The sequence below is a fragment of the Ictalurus furcatus genome, chromosome 19 (genome assembly GCF_023375685.1).
Source record: "Ictalurus furcatus strain D&B chromosome 19, Billie_1.0, whole genome shotgun sequence".
Lineage (NCBI taxonomy): Eukaryota > Metazoa > Chordata > Actinopteri > Siluriformes > Ictaluridae > Ictalurus > Ictalurus furcatus.
Window position 1 is genome coordinate 1,879,636 of NC_071273.1, and position 15,584 is coordinate 1,895,219.

The following is a 15,584-nucleotide window of genomic DNA, read 5'->3' on the forward strand; positions in this document are numbered from 1 at the left end:
GTCTGGCAAACTGAAGACGCTCAAGTTTGCTTTTGGATGAGAGTAGGGGCTTTTATCTTGAAACCCTTTCAAACAACTTGTGGTGATGTAGGTGACTTTGGATTGTAGTTTTGGAGAATTTCTGATCCCAAGACGCAAGTAACTTCTGCAATTCTCCAGCTGTGATCCTTGGAGATTTTTTTGCAACACGAACCATCCCCTTCACAGTGCATTGGAACAGACAATATAGACACACTTCCTCATCCAGGTTGATTAATAACATTTCCAGCTGACTGGAACTTCTTAATTATTGCCATGATGGTGTGGAAATGGGTATTTTCAATGCTTGTAATATTTTCTTATAGCCACTTCCCATTTTGTGAAGTTCAACAACCTTTTACCGCACATCACAGCTATATAACTTGGACTTACCCAAGTGTTAAGAATGACAAAGGGAATTTGGCCTATGTGTTACCTGTTACCTGCTATTTGTACCCCTATGAAACAGGAAGCCATTTTTGAAAAATTTCCTGTTGCTAGTCACCGAGGTGTACTAAAAAATTTAAATATCAATGGAAATATACTTCAAATATATTGTTCTCATATAAATTCACATGGGTGCCAATAATTGTTGCACACCTATATTTAATTTTTTTATATATAAACCTGTGTTCTGTTTGCAATTGTTTGATGCCCATGAGAGAAGAGTATTTCTGTGAATTAAATTATTTTAACAAAATATCAAAAGGTTAAACAATAAAGACAATTTTTCACAGCCTTCTTTGCTCATATTTATCAAGGGTGCCAATATTAGTGCAGGGCACTGTATGTACACAAAATGTTGAATAAATAATTTTCTATTACCTGATTTTTTTTTTTTTTATGTTAGTACTTCCCCCACCTTCATAAATGCTGTGAATACAACATGATTTCTCATGTTTAATCCTTAGTATACTATATGGTCAACAGTTTGTGGACACCTGACCATCAATCCTATATACTGTATGGGCTTTTGCAAAACTGTTGCCACAAAGTTGGAAGCAGACAACTGTATAGAATGTCTTTGTATGCTGTTGCATCACAATTTCCTTTCACTTGAACTAAGAACCAAACACTCCAAAATCTAGGGGAAAGTCTTCGCAAATTTGTGGAGATCATTATAACAGCAAAGGGGGACTGAATCTGGACTGGGATGTTCAACAAGCACATATGGGTGTGATGGTCAGGTGTCCACAAACCTTTCGCCATATAGTCTATAAATGTTTGCCAACCTGTAACACACTACTTGAAATCCACAGAAAATAAAACATCAATCCATTATTCATCACTTTATTATTAAATGAGCATATTACGGTTGTTCAATTTGTTATTACATAAGCATGTGACTGTTGATCATAACCACATGGTTACATCCACCCTTTGAAGTTTGTTTGGAGGTGTGGTCAAAGATCTGACATTACCACATAAAAAGTATAAATGTGACTGATGTATACAGGTATTAATATGCTGTCTTATCTGGACCAGGTATACAGTTAAAAAGTATAGACTTTCTTCAAAATGTACTTTGATAAAATATATCATTTATTGATATGTATTTTTATTGTTAGTTAAATGCAAGTAAGGTATTTAACAAATATAATTATTATATAATAATTAAGTTAATTTTTTGTGTGTTCCTGTTCTATTTTGCAATTTGATGTCTTTCCATGCACTGCTCTATAAACAGGAGCAATATAAAGTACTTCTTATTCTTTTCCACAGGCTATATTGCCAGACGACATCTGACATGACTTCTGTGCTGAATGCGCTCTCTGCAAATGCAACATTTATTCGCCCTTCCACTTTTTATATAAATGGGTTTTACAATATTCCACACACGAAGTACTACTATGCCTTTCTTTGCATTGCCTATGCTGTGACAGTTTTAGGGAATTCTTTTATAATGTGCACCATCTATCTAGCACGTAGCCTCCATACAGCAAAGTACATTGTTGTGTTTAACTTGGCTCTTTCTGATTTGGGTGGCAGCTCTGCTCTTATTCCAAAGCTTATTGATACTTTTTTGTTTGAGAATCAGGTCATATCATATGAAGCCTGTCTGGCAAACATGTTTTTTGTCTTATTCTTTATGACTGTGCAGTCTCTTACTCTGCTTGTTATGGCGTATGACAGAGTAGTTGCTATATGTTTTCCTTTAAGGTATAATGTCATTGTCACCAAAGAAGCAATGACTTTAATCATTGTCATTACCTGGATTTTCTCTATAAGTATTATTGCACTCCTTGTAGCTCTGATTACCAGACTGTCCTTCTGTAGATCTGTAATTATCAACAGCTATTTCTGTGATCATGGGCCTATCTTGATTTTAGCTTGTAATGATAAATTTATAAATCGTGTCATGGCCATAGGCTGTTTTGTTGTGCTGGATTGTGTTCCATTTCTGTTAATAATTGTCTCTTATATTTGTATTGGCATTGCCTTGTTGAATATCTCACATGGTTTGGAGAGGAGAAAAGCTATGAAGACCTGTACTTCCCACCTTATTTTAGTGGCTTTATTTTATCTCCCGTTTATAGGCACCAATATAACATCTCTTACATCATCTATAAATGCAAATGATAGGATACTAAATTCTACACTGACACAGATTATTCCCCCCATGTTAAACCCCATTATATATACGTTAAAGACAGAGGAGGTCATGCAGGCGGTTAAAGTGCTCTACAAACGGGCCAAAACGGTAGTGATATGTGACATTCCCAATGGACAGGTATTTCAACCATGGGTAGAAGTTGACAGTAAAAAAAAAAATTTTTGTTGAATAATTCTTTCATTCAATTGTAACCAAAAATAACATGCTTCATAAAATGTTTATTTTACTTATAACACCAAAGTTGTCATGTAGTTCCATGTAATGGTTCATGTTGTAAAAAAAAAAAAAAAAAAAAAAAAAAAAAAAAAAAAAAAAACAGAAAAGAAATGGTAAAAACACATCTTTATTATAAGGTACGCTTGTATCCCAAATTCAATGAAAAGGTTAGCATGTATAAATTCACCTTGTCTTTTTAATACTTCATTCATTATTATTATTATAATTCATGAAAAAACTGTGCAGGTACAAATGAAAATTCTAATATATTGTAAATTGTTATTTTTGATGACTATCTCATTATTTGAATTTTTAAAGAGACCTGCCTAATGCATTACAAATGTGAAGAATAAATGTCTTAACAATGATGTGCTTAACAAAATATAGCTTTCTCTTATTTTATCTTTTTCTTTTCATTTTTGTTTAGTTACTTACTCCATGAAACTATCTCTAACCCGTTCTAAATCTAATCTAATCTGTATCTAAACTAGAATTTTTCGCAATTTGTTTGAATTCCTGTGATTTTGGAGGTATATTAATCCTGGACTACTTGTCAACTGTACATTTTTAAATTTCTTTTCGTACAAATCATCATTCCTATCAGACCACCACATTTTGTAAATACACTAGTTGGCAACAGTCGCATTTCTAGCAGTCAATACAATGCAATACTTCAAGAATGTTATAGTTAATGGTTTATTTGGTGCTGGAGCCTCTTAATCATTTAAAATGTCCCTTTTGCTAATACATAAAAGAGGCAATATTATGATTTGATTAAAAAGATCTGACTAAACTTTTTTTGACAAAAGAAATTTGAGATAAACTGTTATTTATCCACAAATGTTTTTTTCTTACTTATATTTTGCCTAAACTACTAGTAATTCAAATAAAATACACCATGTGATGGCTTGCATGACAGTTCATTTTAACTGGATGATCAGTAATTAAAAAAGGTTGTTAAGACAGTAGTTGACCAGTCATCTTTTTTCAATGAGAAAAAAAGCTGATTCAGGACTTCACTATTTTAAGCTAATTTTAGTGCAGTTCAGTGTGGACAAATGACAACAAAGAATACATCAAAACATACTTCAATTCAACACAGACACAGTCATACACCAAAAGAATTACTGTGCATTTCCTGTTTCAGTGCTTCTTTAGGCTATTTTTAAAGACAAAAAAATGAATCAATCACATAAAATGTGTAAAATAATAACTGTGGACAATTAACAATAGAACATTTAACTAGAGGCATGAATCAGGACTGTACTCATGACATGCAGTCAGGAGTGAGTGGTCAGCAATGAAGCTCTCATTGCAAAAAGCCGAGGCACTCATCATCTAGGGTACTGAGCATCTGGTGTAATTTGAGATTTATTAATTTGTTCATTGAATTCACCAATTAATTAATCATTGCTTTATCATGATCAGTGTTATTTTAATTACTTTTTTGTGAAAATACTAATTTTATTAGAAAATATTGTAAATGCATACAAAAAATGACTAAAACTAAAAAAACAAAAGAAAGAAAATGCAGGAGTGAGCAGGTTAAAAAAAGTACATTTAGCTAGCCATATATAGGATTTGCTTGCATTTCTTGCATTGTATATATACACACATTTTATATATATATATATATATATATATATATATATATATATATATATATATATATATATATATATATATATATATGTGTGTGTGTGTATGTGTGTGTGTGTGTATGTATGTATATATGTATGGGAAGATTTAAATGTTCTAAGAGCAAAGCAAAATCGGTCAGGCCAGCTCTTGATTCATAGATGCAAGGATACAAATGTCGATATAAAGACTGAAATGCCATATTTATATTTTTAGGTTGGATATATATGGAACCATTGTACCTAACATCAGATTTATTGGCCCTAGATTCATCTTAGAGCGAACAGTTTACAAGGATATTCTCCATTTAAGTAATAGGATTGACTAGAATAATGTACTCTGACTAATTCAGACTACTTTTTATTGATGATCTAATGATCTAATCATGATGGTAGGAACAGAATGAATTCAAATATCTGAATTCTGAAAGGAGAAATCCTCTAAAACAAGAACTGAAAGAATCTGTGGTAAAAGCCTGGAAACATCACAAAAGCATCACACAAGAAGAATGCAACAGTTTGGTTATGTCAGTGGGTCACCGGCTTGATGCAGTGATTGCAAGCAGGGGATATGGGACTAAATATTGTATGTTATTTACTTAAATGGACTATTCCAATAGTTTTACTCAGCTAAACATTGTGTGGTCTGCCACCAATGGTGTCATGTTCTAAGTTTTACATTACATTTACATTTATAGCATTTGGCAGATGCCCTTAACCAGAGCAACTTACAGAAGTGCTTTGAAATTTCTATCAACAAATTCATCCTGATACTAGTTTACTAGGTCACAGACTAATGAAATTGCATCCTCTATCGATCGTGAATGGGCCTAAGTACCAGGGTGAGAGTTTTTTGGCTTGTGTCTTAAGCAGCAAGCTTGTGAAGTGACATGAAATCAGCAGGGGTTGAAGTAGGTCAGCAGATGGGCAGTGTAGGACCTTATTATGGGCACACACAGAGCAGGCGGCGATGAAGGCTTGGTTGCTGGCGTCCATCATAGGCCACCAGAAGTGCCGTTTCAATGAGCCTAGGGTGTGAATGGAGCCAGGGTGACATGCAAACCAGGAACAGTGGATCCACTGGAGGACCTGGGAACATGTGGCGTCTGGGACAAATAGGTAACCAGGTGACCCATTACCTGGGTCGGGTTGGTTGTGTGGTCTCCCACATGACTTCCCCCACCATGCTGGCTGGAGGGATGGTGGTGTCGGGGTCTGGTGTTTCTGGCAAGAGAGGGCATCTGGCTTAGTATTCTTAGAACCGAGGCAGTAGAGGATAGTAAAACTGAACATTCAAAATTGAACGTGCCTGATGGGAGTTGAGGCGCTTGGCATTCTGGATGTAGGCCAAGTTCTTATGGTCGGTCCAGACAATAAAGGGTTGCTCAGCCCCCTTGAGCCAGTGTCTCCACACCTCTAAGGCCAACTTAATGGCTGGCAACTCATTATCCCCCACATCATAGTTGCATTCTGCCGGGAAGAGGCAGAGAAAGAAGGTACAGGGGTGGATTTTCGGGTCAGGGCTGGATCACAGGGAGAGCACTGCAACCACTCCCAAGTCAGAGGCATCCACCTCTACGATTAATTCTTCGGTGGGATCTGGTTGGATCAGTATGGTGGCTGAGCTGAATTGCTCCTTAAGTCTGGTGAAAGTGGCTTCGGCATCAGGGGTCCACACAAAGGGAGTAGAGGTGGAGAAAAACCTGGTCAGTGGTGCTGCAACTTGGCCGTAGTCTCATATGAACCGGCGTTACAAGTTCATAAACCCCAGAAGCCATTGAAATTTCTTCTGGGTGGTAGGTCTGGGCCACTCAATGACCACCTGTATATTCTCGGGGTCTGCCCTCACCCACCCACTCACAATGATGAACCCCAGGTATCTAATGTGGAATTCACATTTCTTCACTTTGGCAATAACGCGGTTCTCCAGCAGTCTCTGCAGGACCTGATGGATGTAATGGACATGCTCAGCAGGGGTTTGGGAGAAGATCAATTTTTTGTCCAGGTATACAAAGACAAAACAGTTCAGGAAATCCCGGAGAATGTCATTGATCAGGGCTTGGAACACTGCCTGGGTGTTGGTGAGGCCAAATGGCATAACCAGGTATTCGAAGTGGCCCAGGGGGGTATTGAATACTGTCTTCCACTCGTCCCCCTCTCTGATCCAGATGAGGTGGGATGCATTCCGTAGGTCTAACTTAGTGAAGATTGTGGCCCCATGCAGCGGTTAGAAGGTGGAGTTGAGGAGTGGCAGGGGGTACTTATTTTTGACTGTGATGTTGTTGAGACCCTGATAGTCAATGCAAGAGTGAAGGGTCTTGTCCTTTTTGTCCACAAAGAAGAAGCCAGCAACTAGGGGTGAGGAGGAGGGGGGAGGAGGGGGGACAGATGATGCCAGCCACAAGGGACTCTGAGATGTATTTTTCCATGGCCTCCCTCTCAAAACGGGACAGATTATACAGTTGGCCAGAAGGTAGGGTGGCCCCAGGAAGAAGGTCAATAGACCAATCATAAGGGCGGTGAGGTGGTAGCACGAGGGCCCGGGCCTTGCTAAAAACCTCTGCCAGGTCATGATACTTGGGGGTCATGGATGAGAGGTCTGGAAGCCTTAGGGCAGGAGGTGCACCAGTGGACACTGTGGGGGAAGGGCAGATTTCAGACAAGAGGAGTGGCAGAGGGGAGTCCAGGTGACGACTCTCCTGGCTAACCAGTCTGGGGGTTGTGTTTAGTTAGCCAGGAGTGGCGCAAAACCAGGGGAGTGCTAGGGGAGGAGATGATCTTGAACAGGATGAGTTCTTGGTGGTTACCTGAAAGAACCAGGTGCAAAGGAACAGTATGGTGGGTGACCTTGGCCAAGAATCTCACATCCAGTATGTTAACCATCGGGGGGGATCCAGAAGTTCCACGGGGAGGCCAGACTAGGATGCTAACACCTGATCCAGGAAGCTGTCCTCAGCACCAGAGTCAATCAAGGCAAGTAGGGGCATGGAGATGAGGTGGTGGTGCAGGGTAGCTGGAACATGGAGCTGGAATGGGGAGATCTGAGGTGAGTGGCTCACCAGCAACTCTATTTCTACTGGCAAGCTCCTACTTTTGAGCAAAGGGGAAAGGTGTCGATGAAGTGACCTGATTGGCCACAGTAGATACATGCTCCCACCTAGAACTGGAGATCATGCTCGTCCGGAGTGAGCCGGGCCTGACCTACCTGCATGGGTTCTTCTGCTGGCAAGGGGGAACTGGGCTGAAGCTCCTCAGCCAGGTTGCTGGACAAACCAGCCCTCTCTCAGCACCTTTCTCACAGATGGTTATCCAGGCAAATGGTGAGGGAAATCAGTGCATCTAGAGAGTCTGCTTCATCTTTTGTGGTCAGCTCATGCTTCAACTGCTCACTGAGCCTGATCAGGAACGCTCCCTGGAGTGCCTCCTCGCTCCAGCCAGACTCTGTGGCCAGGACACGGAACTCCACTGAATACTCTGCTAGTCTGCTTGGCGGCCTCCTGCCCTCTGGAGCTCATCGGTGAAGGAAGATATGGAGTATGACAGTGCGGGCTGCCGACCCCAAACAGCAGTGGCCCAGGCTAGGGCATCCCCCGTTTGAAGCCCAATCTGGTGTGCCATGGCTTGGTGACTCTCGGTGAGGGTGTGAAGTTGTTACTCATGCTGGCCCAGGAGTGCACCCTGATGGGATAGCGATGATGGCGAAGGGGCTGGTTCTGCTGGGTCCATGGTGGTCAGATTGTTCTGTCAGAAGCAGCGAGACTGGGAGAACCAAAGGCAGAACACAAACACAATGGTTAAAGGTTCACGGAATTCATTGCTGTGCAGTGGAGGCTGGAGTGTGTAGAGTGAAATACATAACCTGCACTCTCAGAACATTATGGTATTTATATTTTGACTATTATATAATGACTGTTTCATTAAGCTCTTCATACCTGACATATCTTGTGATCTATGACTTAATTTAACAGTCCATAACATTAACCCTTGGAGTGTACAGCAAGTGAAATGTACAATTGTTTGTCTTTCTTACTAAAATTATTTTTTTTATATTATGATCAGAGAAATTATCTTATGCACCCTAGATGTTTCATTATTCCAAGTTAGCTTGGATTTCACATCACGAACAGATGAAAAAATTATAGATCGATTAAAATATGACAATGTATTTCTGTGTATTCTTGGGGGAATGGGGAAAGGCAATTATGACTATTAGGACTGTCTCTGAATGCATACAATATGCCCTTTAATTTATTCTCTCAAGATACCCAGAAGACCCACATGACAAGATATGGATTCCTGAGAGAATACAATTTCAGTAAACAGCAAAACTGGTAACAGTCGCATATTGTAACTCTGTGTACTCTTGAAACCTCAGTGGAAAATGATGTGTAATCAGTGTGTAATAATTGTGATTTAAAACAAAATTTGTATTATCAATTGTCAAATAACAAAAGAAACAACGAGTCATTGCAACTAAAATTTTTCAATATGTCCTTTATTTGGATTTGTGCGAATTGTTTTTTTACCCCCACTGTTTTTCCAAGTATTTTTGTTTTTATGACAGGCAGATGAGAGAGAGGTTGACACAAACTCGGACATGTTTCTGTCCCCCTTGATTTTTTCTATGTTGCACATTCCCTGTCGCTCACAATGAAGCTGCATAGGACCCATTCAGTTAAGCACTTCTGGAAACAAATCACTAAAGAACTTTCTAGTTTTCTAAATCATACCATCCCACTCTCCCCTTCACTCTGCTTACTTGGAGATCTGGGATCATCAAACAGGAAAACACAATAGTTCTTACAGCACTAACAAATGGCAAGAAAACCATACTACACCTGGAAATCAAAGAATAACATTAATATCACACATTGGGAAAACCTAATAATCGACTTCATAACAATGGAAAAACTCTCTGCCGCAATCAAAAATAAAACTAACAAATTTAACTCTATTTGGACACCACTCATCACCTACCAGGGAATCACTTCGCAATAGCCAACAATACAGTCCCACATAACCAAAGCCATACCACACACACCACACTCAGCCAACATTCCAGTTAGTACTCTTTGCACATAGCTCCCATATCCTTCCTCCACCCTCCTTCCTGATGTCCATGTTGCATCTACTGTCTTGTCTATTGTTTTGTCTCATCTACTGTGCTGTCTGTTACATCCTACACTCATACTAACCTTTAACTATGAAGTACAACGCATCTACAAATATGAATTAAGTATAATAAAAATAAATAAAGTTTCAGTGGTCACCCAAATAAAATTACAAAAACATTTAAGGCCTTCCTCACCACCACATCACTGAGTCTTTGTTACAGTCGATACCTAGCTTTTGTATTTGGCCTAGTTTATGTTGTTTGCGGTTCACCTGACCATTGGCTTTTCCTGTTCATGATTTTTGCTCAACATATTAGATTTGTTTCAGAGTTTTACAGACCTTCCTGCTATCTGACATTATCTATCTTGGTTTAATTTTTCAGATCAAAAATCTGCAATTTTAACAGGGGCATGTAGACTTTTTATATCCAGTGACACCTGTCCATCACACACATATACTGTACAGCAGGGGTGTAGGAGCGATTTTGAACCTGGGGGGATGCTGAAATGCTGGCGGGGGTGGGGGGGGGGGTTTGGGGGATGCTTTTCATCCTCCTTTGTTCTCTTATTCTTAAAATATTGTAGGATACTCATCACCGTGTAAACACTGTAACTAACGTTAGCATTACATCGTTTATGGACACATAGCAATGGCACATACACACAATCAGCAATTTCATGGGTTGAAGGAGCTACTATATCCTAATTCAAATTCAAAGTGGTAAATCTTTTATCTATATGTTAGCGTGCTCAAGTGCACCTGAATGCTGTGTTGTAACCACCATCACCTAAGGACGTGAGTTTTTTTCATGGATGGTCACAGAATACTCAAGTCATCTCCAAATGAATCCATTCCGCTTTCATTGTGTAAGAGTAGCCACCTCTCTAAAAATCCATAGCAGGTTTTGTTTGTTACCTTGCAGTGACAGACACTTTGCTCTATTCAAGCTTGGCAACAGGCAAATGGTTGAGCGAGCCCTAGCTACTCGAGTCTGACCCCTGTGCTTATTATAGCGAAAGTTAATTTTTTTAATGAAATAATGTTTCTAAAAGTTGCAGAATGGATTCATTTGGAGACTGTCCAACTCAAAAATCCTCATAGACAGGCAGGCAATGCAAGATAAAATTAGAGTATATGCTTAAAAGTTTGAATGGTGCCATGTGGTAATGTTTCCATGCCCTGCTCTGGTTTCATGTTTCATGCCTCATTTCTAGTTAAAGGATAAATGTTTAAGTACATTAAATGTGGTAGTGTTTCCATGCCCTGTTTAAGTTTCATGTTTCTTGCTTCAGTTCTAGTTTTATGTTTAGACCTTGTTTCCCACCTCCTTGTACATTGACTTTAGTGGATAATAAAGACTTTACTCCTACACTTACTTCCTGTCCCAGTCTTGATTTGTAACAATTATTAAATGAGCATATTACAGTTATTCAGTTTATTGTTACATAAGCATGATTTTTGATCCCAACCACATGGTTACATCAACCATTTTCAATTTGTTTGGAGGTGTGGTCAAAGATCTGACATTACCACATAAAAAGTGTAAATGTGTCTGATTTCTACAGGTATTCATATGCTGTCTTAACTGGACCAGGTCTAAGCTTAAAAAGTATAGACTTTCTTACAAATGTACTTGAATAAAATATATAATTTATTGATATGTATTTTTCTTGTTAGTTAAATGCAAGTAAGATATTTAACAAATATAATTATTATTTGATAAAGTTTGTTTTTTGTATGTTCCTTGCCAGGTTATATTACCAGATGACATCTGACATGACCTCTGTGCCACCTGCACCCTCTGAAAATGCAACATTTATTCGCCCTTCCACTTTTTATATAAATGGCTTTTATGATATTCCACACACAAAGTACTTCTATGCCTTTCTCTGCATTGTCTATGCTGTCACAGTTTTAGGGAATTCTTTTATAATGTGCACCATCTATCTAGCACGTAGCCTCCATACAGCAAAGTACATTGTTGTGTTTAACTTGGCTCTTTCTGATTTGGGTGGCAGCTCTGCTCTTATTCCAAAGCTTATTGATACTTTTCTGTTTGAGAATCAGGTCATATCATATGAAGCCTGTCTGGCAAACATGTTTTTTGTCTTATTCTTTATGACCGTGCAGTCTCTTACTCTGCTTGTTATGGCGTATGACAGAGTAGTTGCTATATGTTTTCCATTAAGGTATAATGTCATTGTCACCAAAGCAGCAATGACTTTAATCATTGTTATTACCTGGATTTTCTCTATAACTATCATTGCACTCCTTGTAGCTCTGATTACCAGACTGTCCTTCTGTAGATCTGTAATTATCAACAGCTATTTCTGTGCTCATGGGCCTATCTATATTTTAGCTTGTAATGATTATTTTATAAATCGTGTCATGGCTACAGTCTGTATTGTTGTGCTGGATTGTGTTCCATTTCTGTTAATAATTGTCTCATATATTTGTATTGGCATTGCCTTGATGAATATCTCACATGGTTTGGAGCGGAAGAAAGCTATGAAAACCTGTACTTCCCACCTTATTTTGGTGGCTTTATTTTATCTCCCGTTTTTAGGCACCAGTATAACATCTCTTACATCATCTATAAATACCAATGACAGGATAATAAATTCTGCACTGACACAGATTATTCCCCCCATGTTAAACCCCATTATATACACTTTAAAGACAGAGGAGGTCATGCACGCCTCTAAAGTGCTCTACAAACGAGTCAAAGTGTTAGTGATACGTGGCATGCCCAGTGGACAGGTAATTCACCCAAGGGTAGGAGTTGGGAGTAAAAAGTAATTTCATTCAACTATAATAACATATGTTTCATAAAATACTTAGTTTACTTAAAGCACTGAAGTTGTCTTGTACAAATGAAAATTCTAATATGTTGTGAATTATCTTTGATGACTTATTTCTATTCATTAGCAGATATCACAATGTTTAGTTTGGCCTTAAAGCAGCACCTAATGTGTGGGCTCGGGAAAAAAAGGTGTTGGTGCAGCTCATTATTTGAGCCTTTAAAGAGACCTGTCTAATGCATTACAGATGTGAAGAATAAATGTCTTGACAATGATGTGTTTAAAAAACATATTGCTTTTTCTTGATTTAGATTTTTCTTTTTCGTATTTGTTTAGATACTTATTCCATTCAAATAGCTCTAATGGAAATGTTTGCAGTTTGTTTGAATTCCTGCGATTTTTAAGGTATATTAATAATGGACTACTCGCCAGCTGTTCATTTAAAAATGTATTTTGGTACAAATTTTCCACTCATATCAGACGACCACATTTTGTAAACACATTAGTTAGCAACAGTCCCCTTTCTACCAGTCAATACAATACAGTAGTTCAAGAATATTATAATGGTGTATTGTCTGCTCGAGCCTCTTTATCATTTAAAATGCCCCTTTTTCTAATAGATGTAAGAGGCAATATTATAATTTTATAAAAGAATTTTGACAAAACTATTTTGAAAAAATCATTTGAGATACATTTTTATTTATACACAAAGATAGTCTCTTCTTGCCGATATTTTGCTGAGATTTTCCATTTCATAAACTACTAGTAATCCAAATTCGTGAATACACCCATCTGTTATGGGTTGCATGACAATTAATTTTAACTGGTTGATCAGTAGTTAAAAAAGGTTGTTATGAAGTCAGCCAGCAGAAGCTGTTTCAGGGTATCACTGTTTTATGCTAATTTTACTATTTATTTGCAGTTAAATGTGGATAAATGACAGCAAAGAAAACATCAGTCCACAGTTCAATTAACAGCCATACACAGACTTTGAAATACTGTACATTTCCAGTTTCAGTGCTTCTTTAGGCTATAGTTAAAGTATAGACAAAAAATAAACTTAGTCAAGAAAAAAATGTCAACATTGAATGTGTAAAATAATACAACAGTTGACAATTAACTGTGGAACATTAACTTAAGTTATGAATCAGGACTGTTCTTGTGACATGTTCAGGAGCAGGTGGTCCGATATAAAGCTGTTGGGGCAAAAAACTGGCATTCAGCATCTGGGCCATCTGGTTTAAATGGAGATTTATTCACTTGTTCATTTAATTCACCAATTAATTAGTAATTGCTTTATCCTGGTCAGTGTGATTACTTATTATGTTTATATTATTATGTTTGAAAATTCTCATTTCATTTGAAATTATTGTGAATGCATGTGAAAAATAACTAAAACTAAAAAATAAAAGAAATGAAATGCAGCACTAAGCAGGAATATGATGGTCACACAACTGAACCATAAAATCTTGATCTATTCTGAAATATGTATAGACTAATGAAGTGCATTTACTGTAACTTGCTTTATATAACATCTGCTTGCATCTCTTTACCATCTACCTTGACTAGTCAACAGCTCCCCACAGCAGCAACTACTGAATGCATTAGTCAACTAATCTCATTAATTCCAAACAGGCAGGAGCCACACTTGATTCCACCTGTTCAATTAGTTGATCTTGACCCACCAAGCCCTTTCCAGATAAGATTGGACATCCATGATAGTTTGGCTGAATTAAAAAAAAAAAAAAAAAAAAAGTCTTATCTATACAGTACAGTTGAAGCCTAAATGTCACGAATCGTGACGGAGCAGAGATAGGACGGATGCAAGTGCTGGATGAACAGTTGTTTATTTGAAAGAGAGACAGGCAGACAAATCCAAAACGTGATCCAAAACGTAATCCGCAAACATGCAAGAGGTCAGGCGATTGGCAAACAGGCATACACGGGGCAAGGCTGGAATCTAGGTCGTGGTCACGAAAAACAGGGTCGATAAACAAAACGAGAAACGAACTATGACGAGGAACTGGAAGCGGATAATCCAGCGCGAACTAACTCTAAACATGGAACGTGACTATGACTATTATACGAACTAAACTAACTCTAAACATGGACCGTGACCATGACTACGATACGAACTAAACTAACTATATGATATTAATCTTCCGCGTTGTGTGCTGGGAGGCGCGCGGTATATATGCGGACATAATCAGCGTCTAAACTGCTAGCAGCTGAGAGCAATTCAGACCCACGTGAAATCCCAGCCAATGACAGAACAGGGAGGAGACATGACAGAAACATAAACAAAACACACGTGTCCAGATGTCATTACGGTCAACAACGGAAAAGCAGGTGCTTGCGCATTCGCGCTTAGAGCACGCTGCTTCAAGGGGGAATCATGACAGAACCCCCCCAAAGGCACACTCCTCCCGGAGTGCCATGAGTCATCCCATTTAATTGGCGGACCCGGCCCCCTGGACTGAATGTCCCAGGCAGAGCCAGGAAACTGCACGGTGTTCTTGGCGGTGCAGGGAAGCGGAGCGACGTCCTCGGCGTAGCAGGGAAGCAGAGCGACATCCACAGCCGGGCAGGCAGGCTGAGCAAAGTCCTTGGCGGAGCATGAAGGCAGCGCGACGTCCTCGGCGGAGCATGAAGGCAGAGCGACGTCCTCGGCGGAGCATGAAGGCAGAGCGACATCCTCGGCGGAGCATGAAGGCAGAGCGACATCCAGAGCCGGGCAGGCAGGCTGAGCGAAGTCCTCGGCGGAGCATGAAGGCAGAGCGACGACCACAGCAGGGCAGGCAGACTGAGCGAAGTCCTCGGCGGAGCATGAAGGCAGAGCAACATCCACAGCCGAACTGGAAGGCAGAGCGAAGTCCCCTGTAAGGCCAGGGAGAGGAGCGTGGGTCTCCGTGCGGCCAGGGAGAGGAGCGTGGGTCTCCTCGAAGCAGTAGGGGGGACCGACGTTTGCCATGGAGCCGGAAGGCTGAGCGACGTCCACAGCTGAACAGGCGGGCTGAGCGACGACCTCAGCTGAACAGGCGGGCTGAGCGACGTCCTCAGCTGAACAGGCGGGCTGAGCAACGACCACAGCTGAACAGGGAGGCCGAGCGACGCCCACAGCTGAACAGGGAGGCTGAGGCTCTGAGGTCACCAGGTGAACCTTGGGCATAGGCGGCGCTTGAC

At 39.6% G+C, this 15,584-nt stretch overlaps 2 protein-coding genes across 2 annotated transcripts; both read left to right on the forward strand.

Annotated features, from left to right (window-relative positions):
- The first annotated feature begins 1,763 nt into the window (after nt 1-1,763).
- On the forward strand, nt 1,764-2,910 carry LOC128623415 (olfactory receptor 1-like). The gene has a single exon (XM_053650463.1). The coding sequence runs from the start codon at nt 1,766-1,768 to the stop codon at nt 2,798-2,800; it is 1,035 nt and encodes a 344-aa protein (XP_053506438.1). The 5' UTR covers nt 1,764-1,765; the 3' UTR covers nt 2,801-2,910.
- A 6,784-nt stretch (nt 2,911-9,694) lies between these two features.
- LOC128623653 (olfactory receptor 1-like) lies at nt 9,695-12,500 on the forward strand. Its single transcript, XM_053650794.1, has one exon. It carries the CDS (start codon nt 11,338-11,340, stop codon nt 12,397-12,399), a length of 1,062 nt encoding a protein of 353 aa, XP_053506769.1. The 5' UTR covers nt 9,695-11,337; the 3' UTR covers nt 12,400-12,500.
- The last annotated feature ends 3,084 nt before the right edge of the window (nt 12,501-15,584 follow it).

Bases quoted from the DNA above. Each gene is read 5' to 3' on its own strand.
- LOC128623415 (XM_053650463.1), top strand. From the start codon at position 1,766: ATGACTTCTGTGCTGAATGCGCTCTCTGCAAATGCAACATTTATTCGC.
- LOC128623653 (XM_053650794.1), top strand. From the start codon at position 11,338: ATGTTCCTTGCCAGGTTATATTACCAGATGACATCTGACATGACCTCT.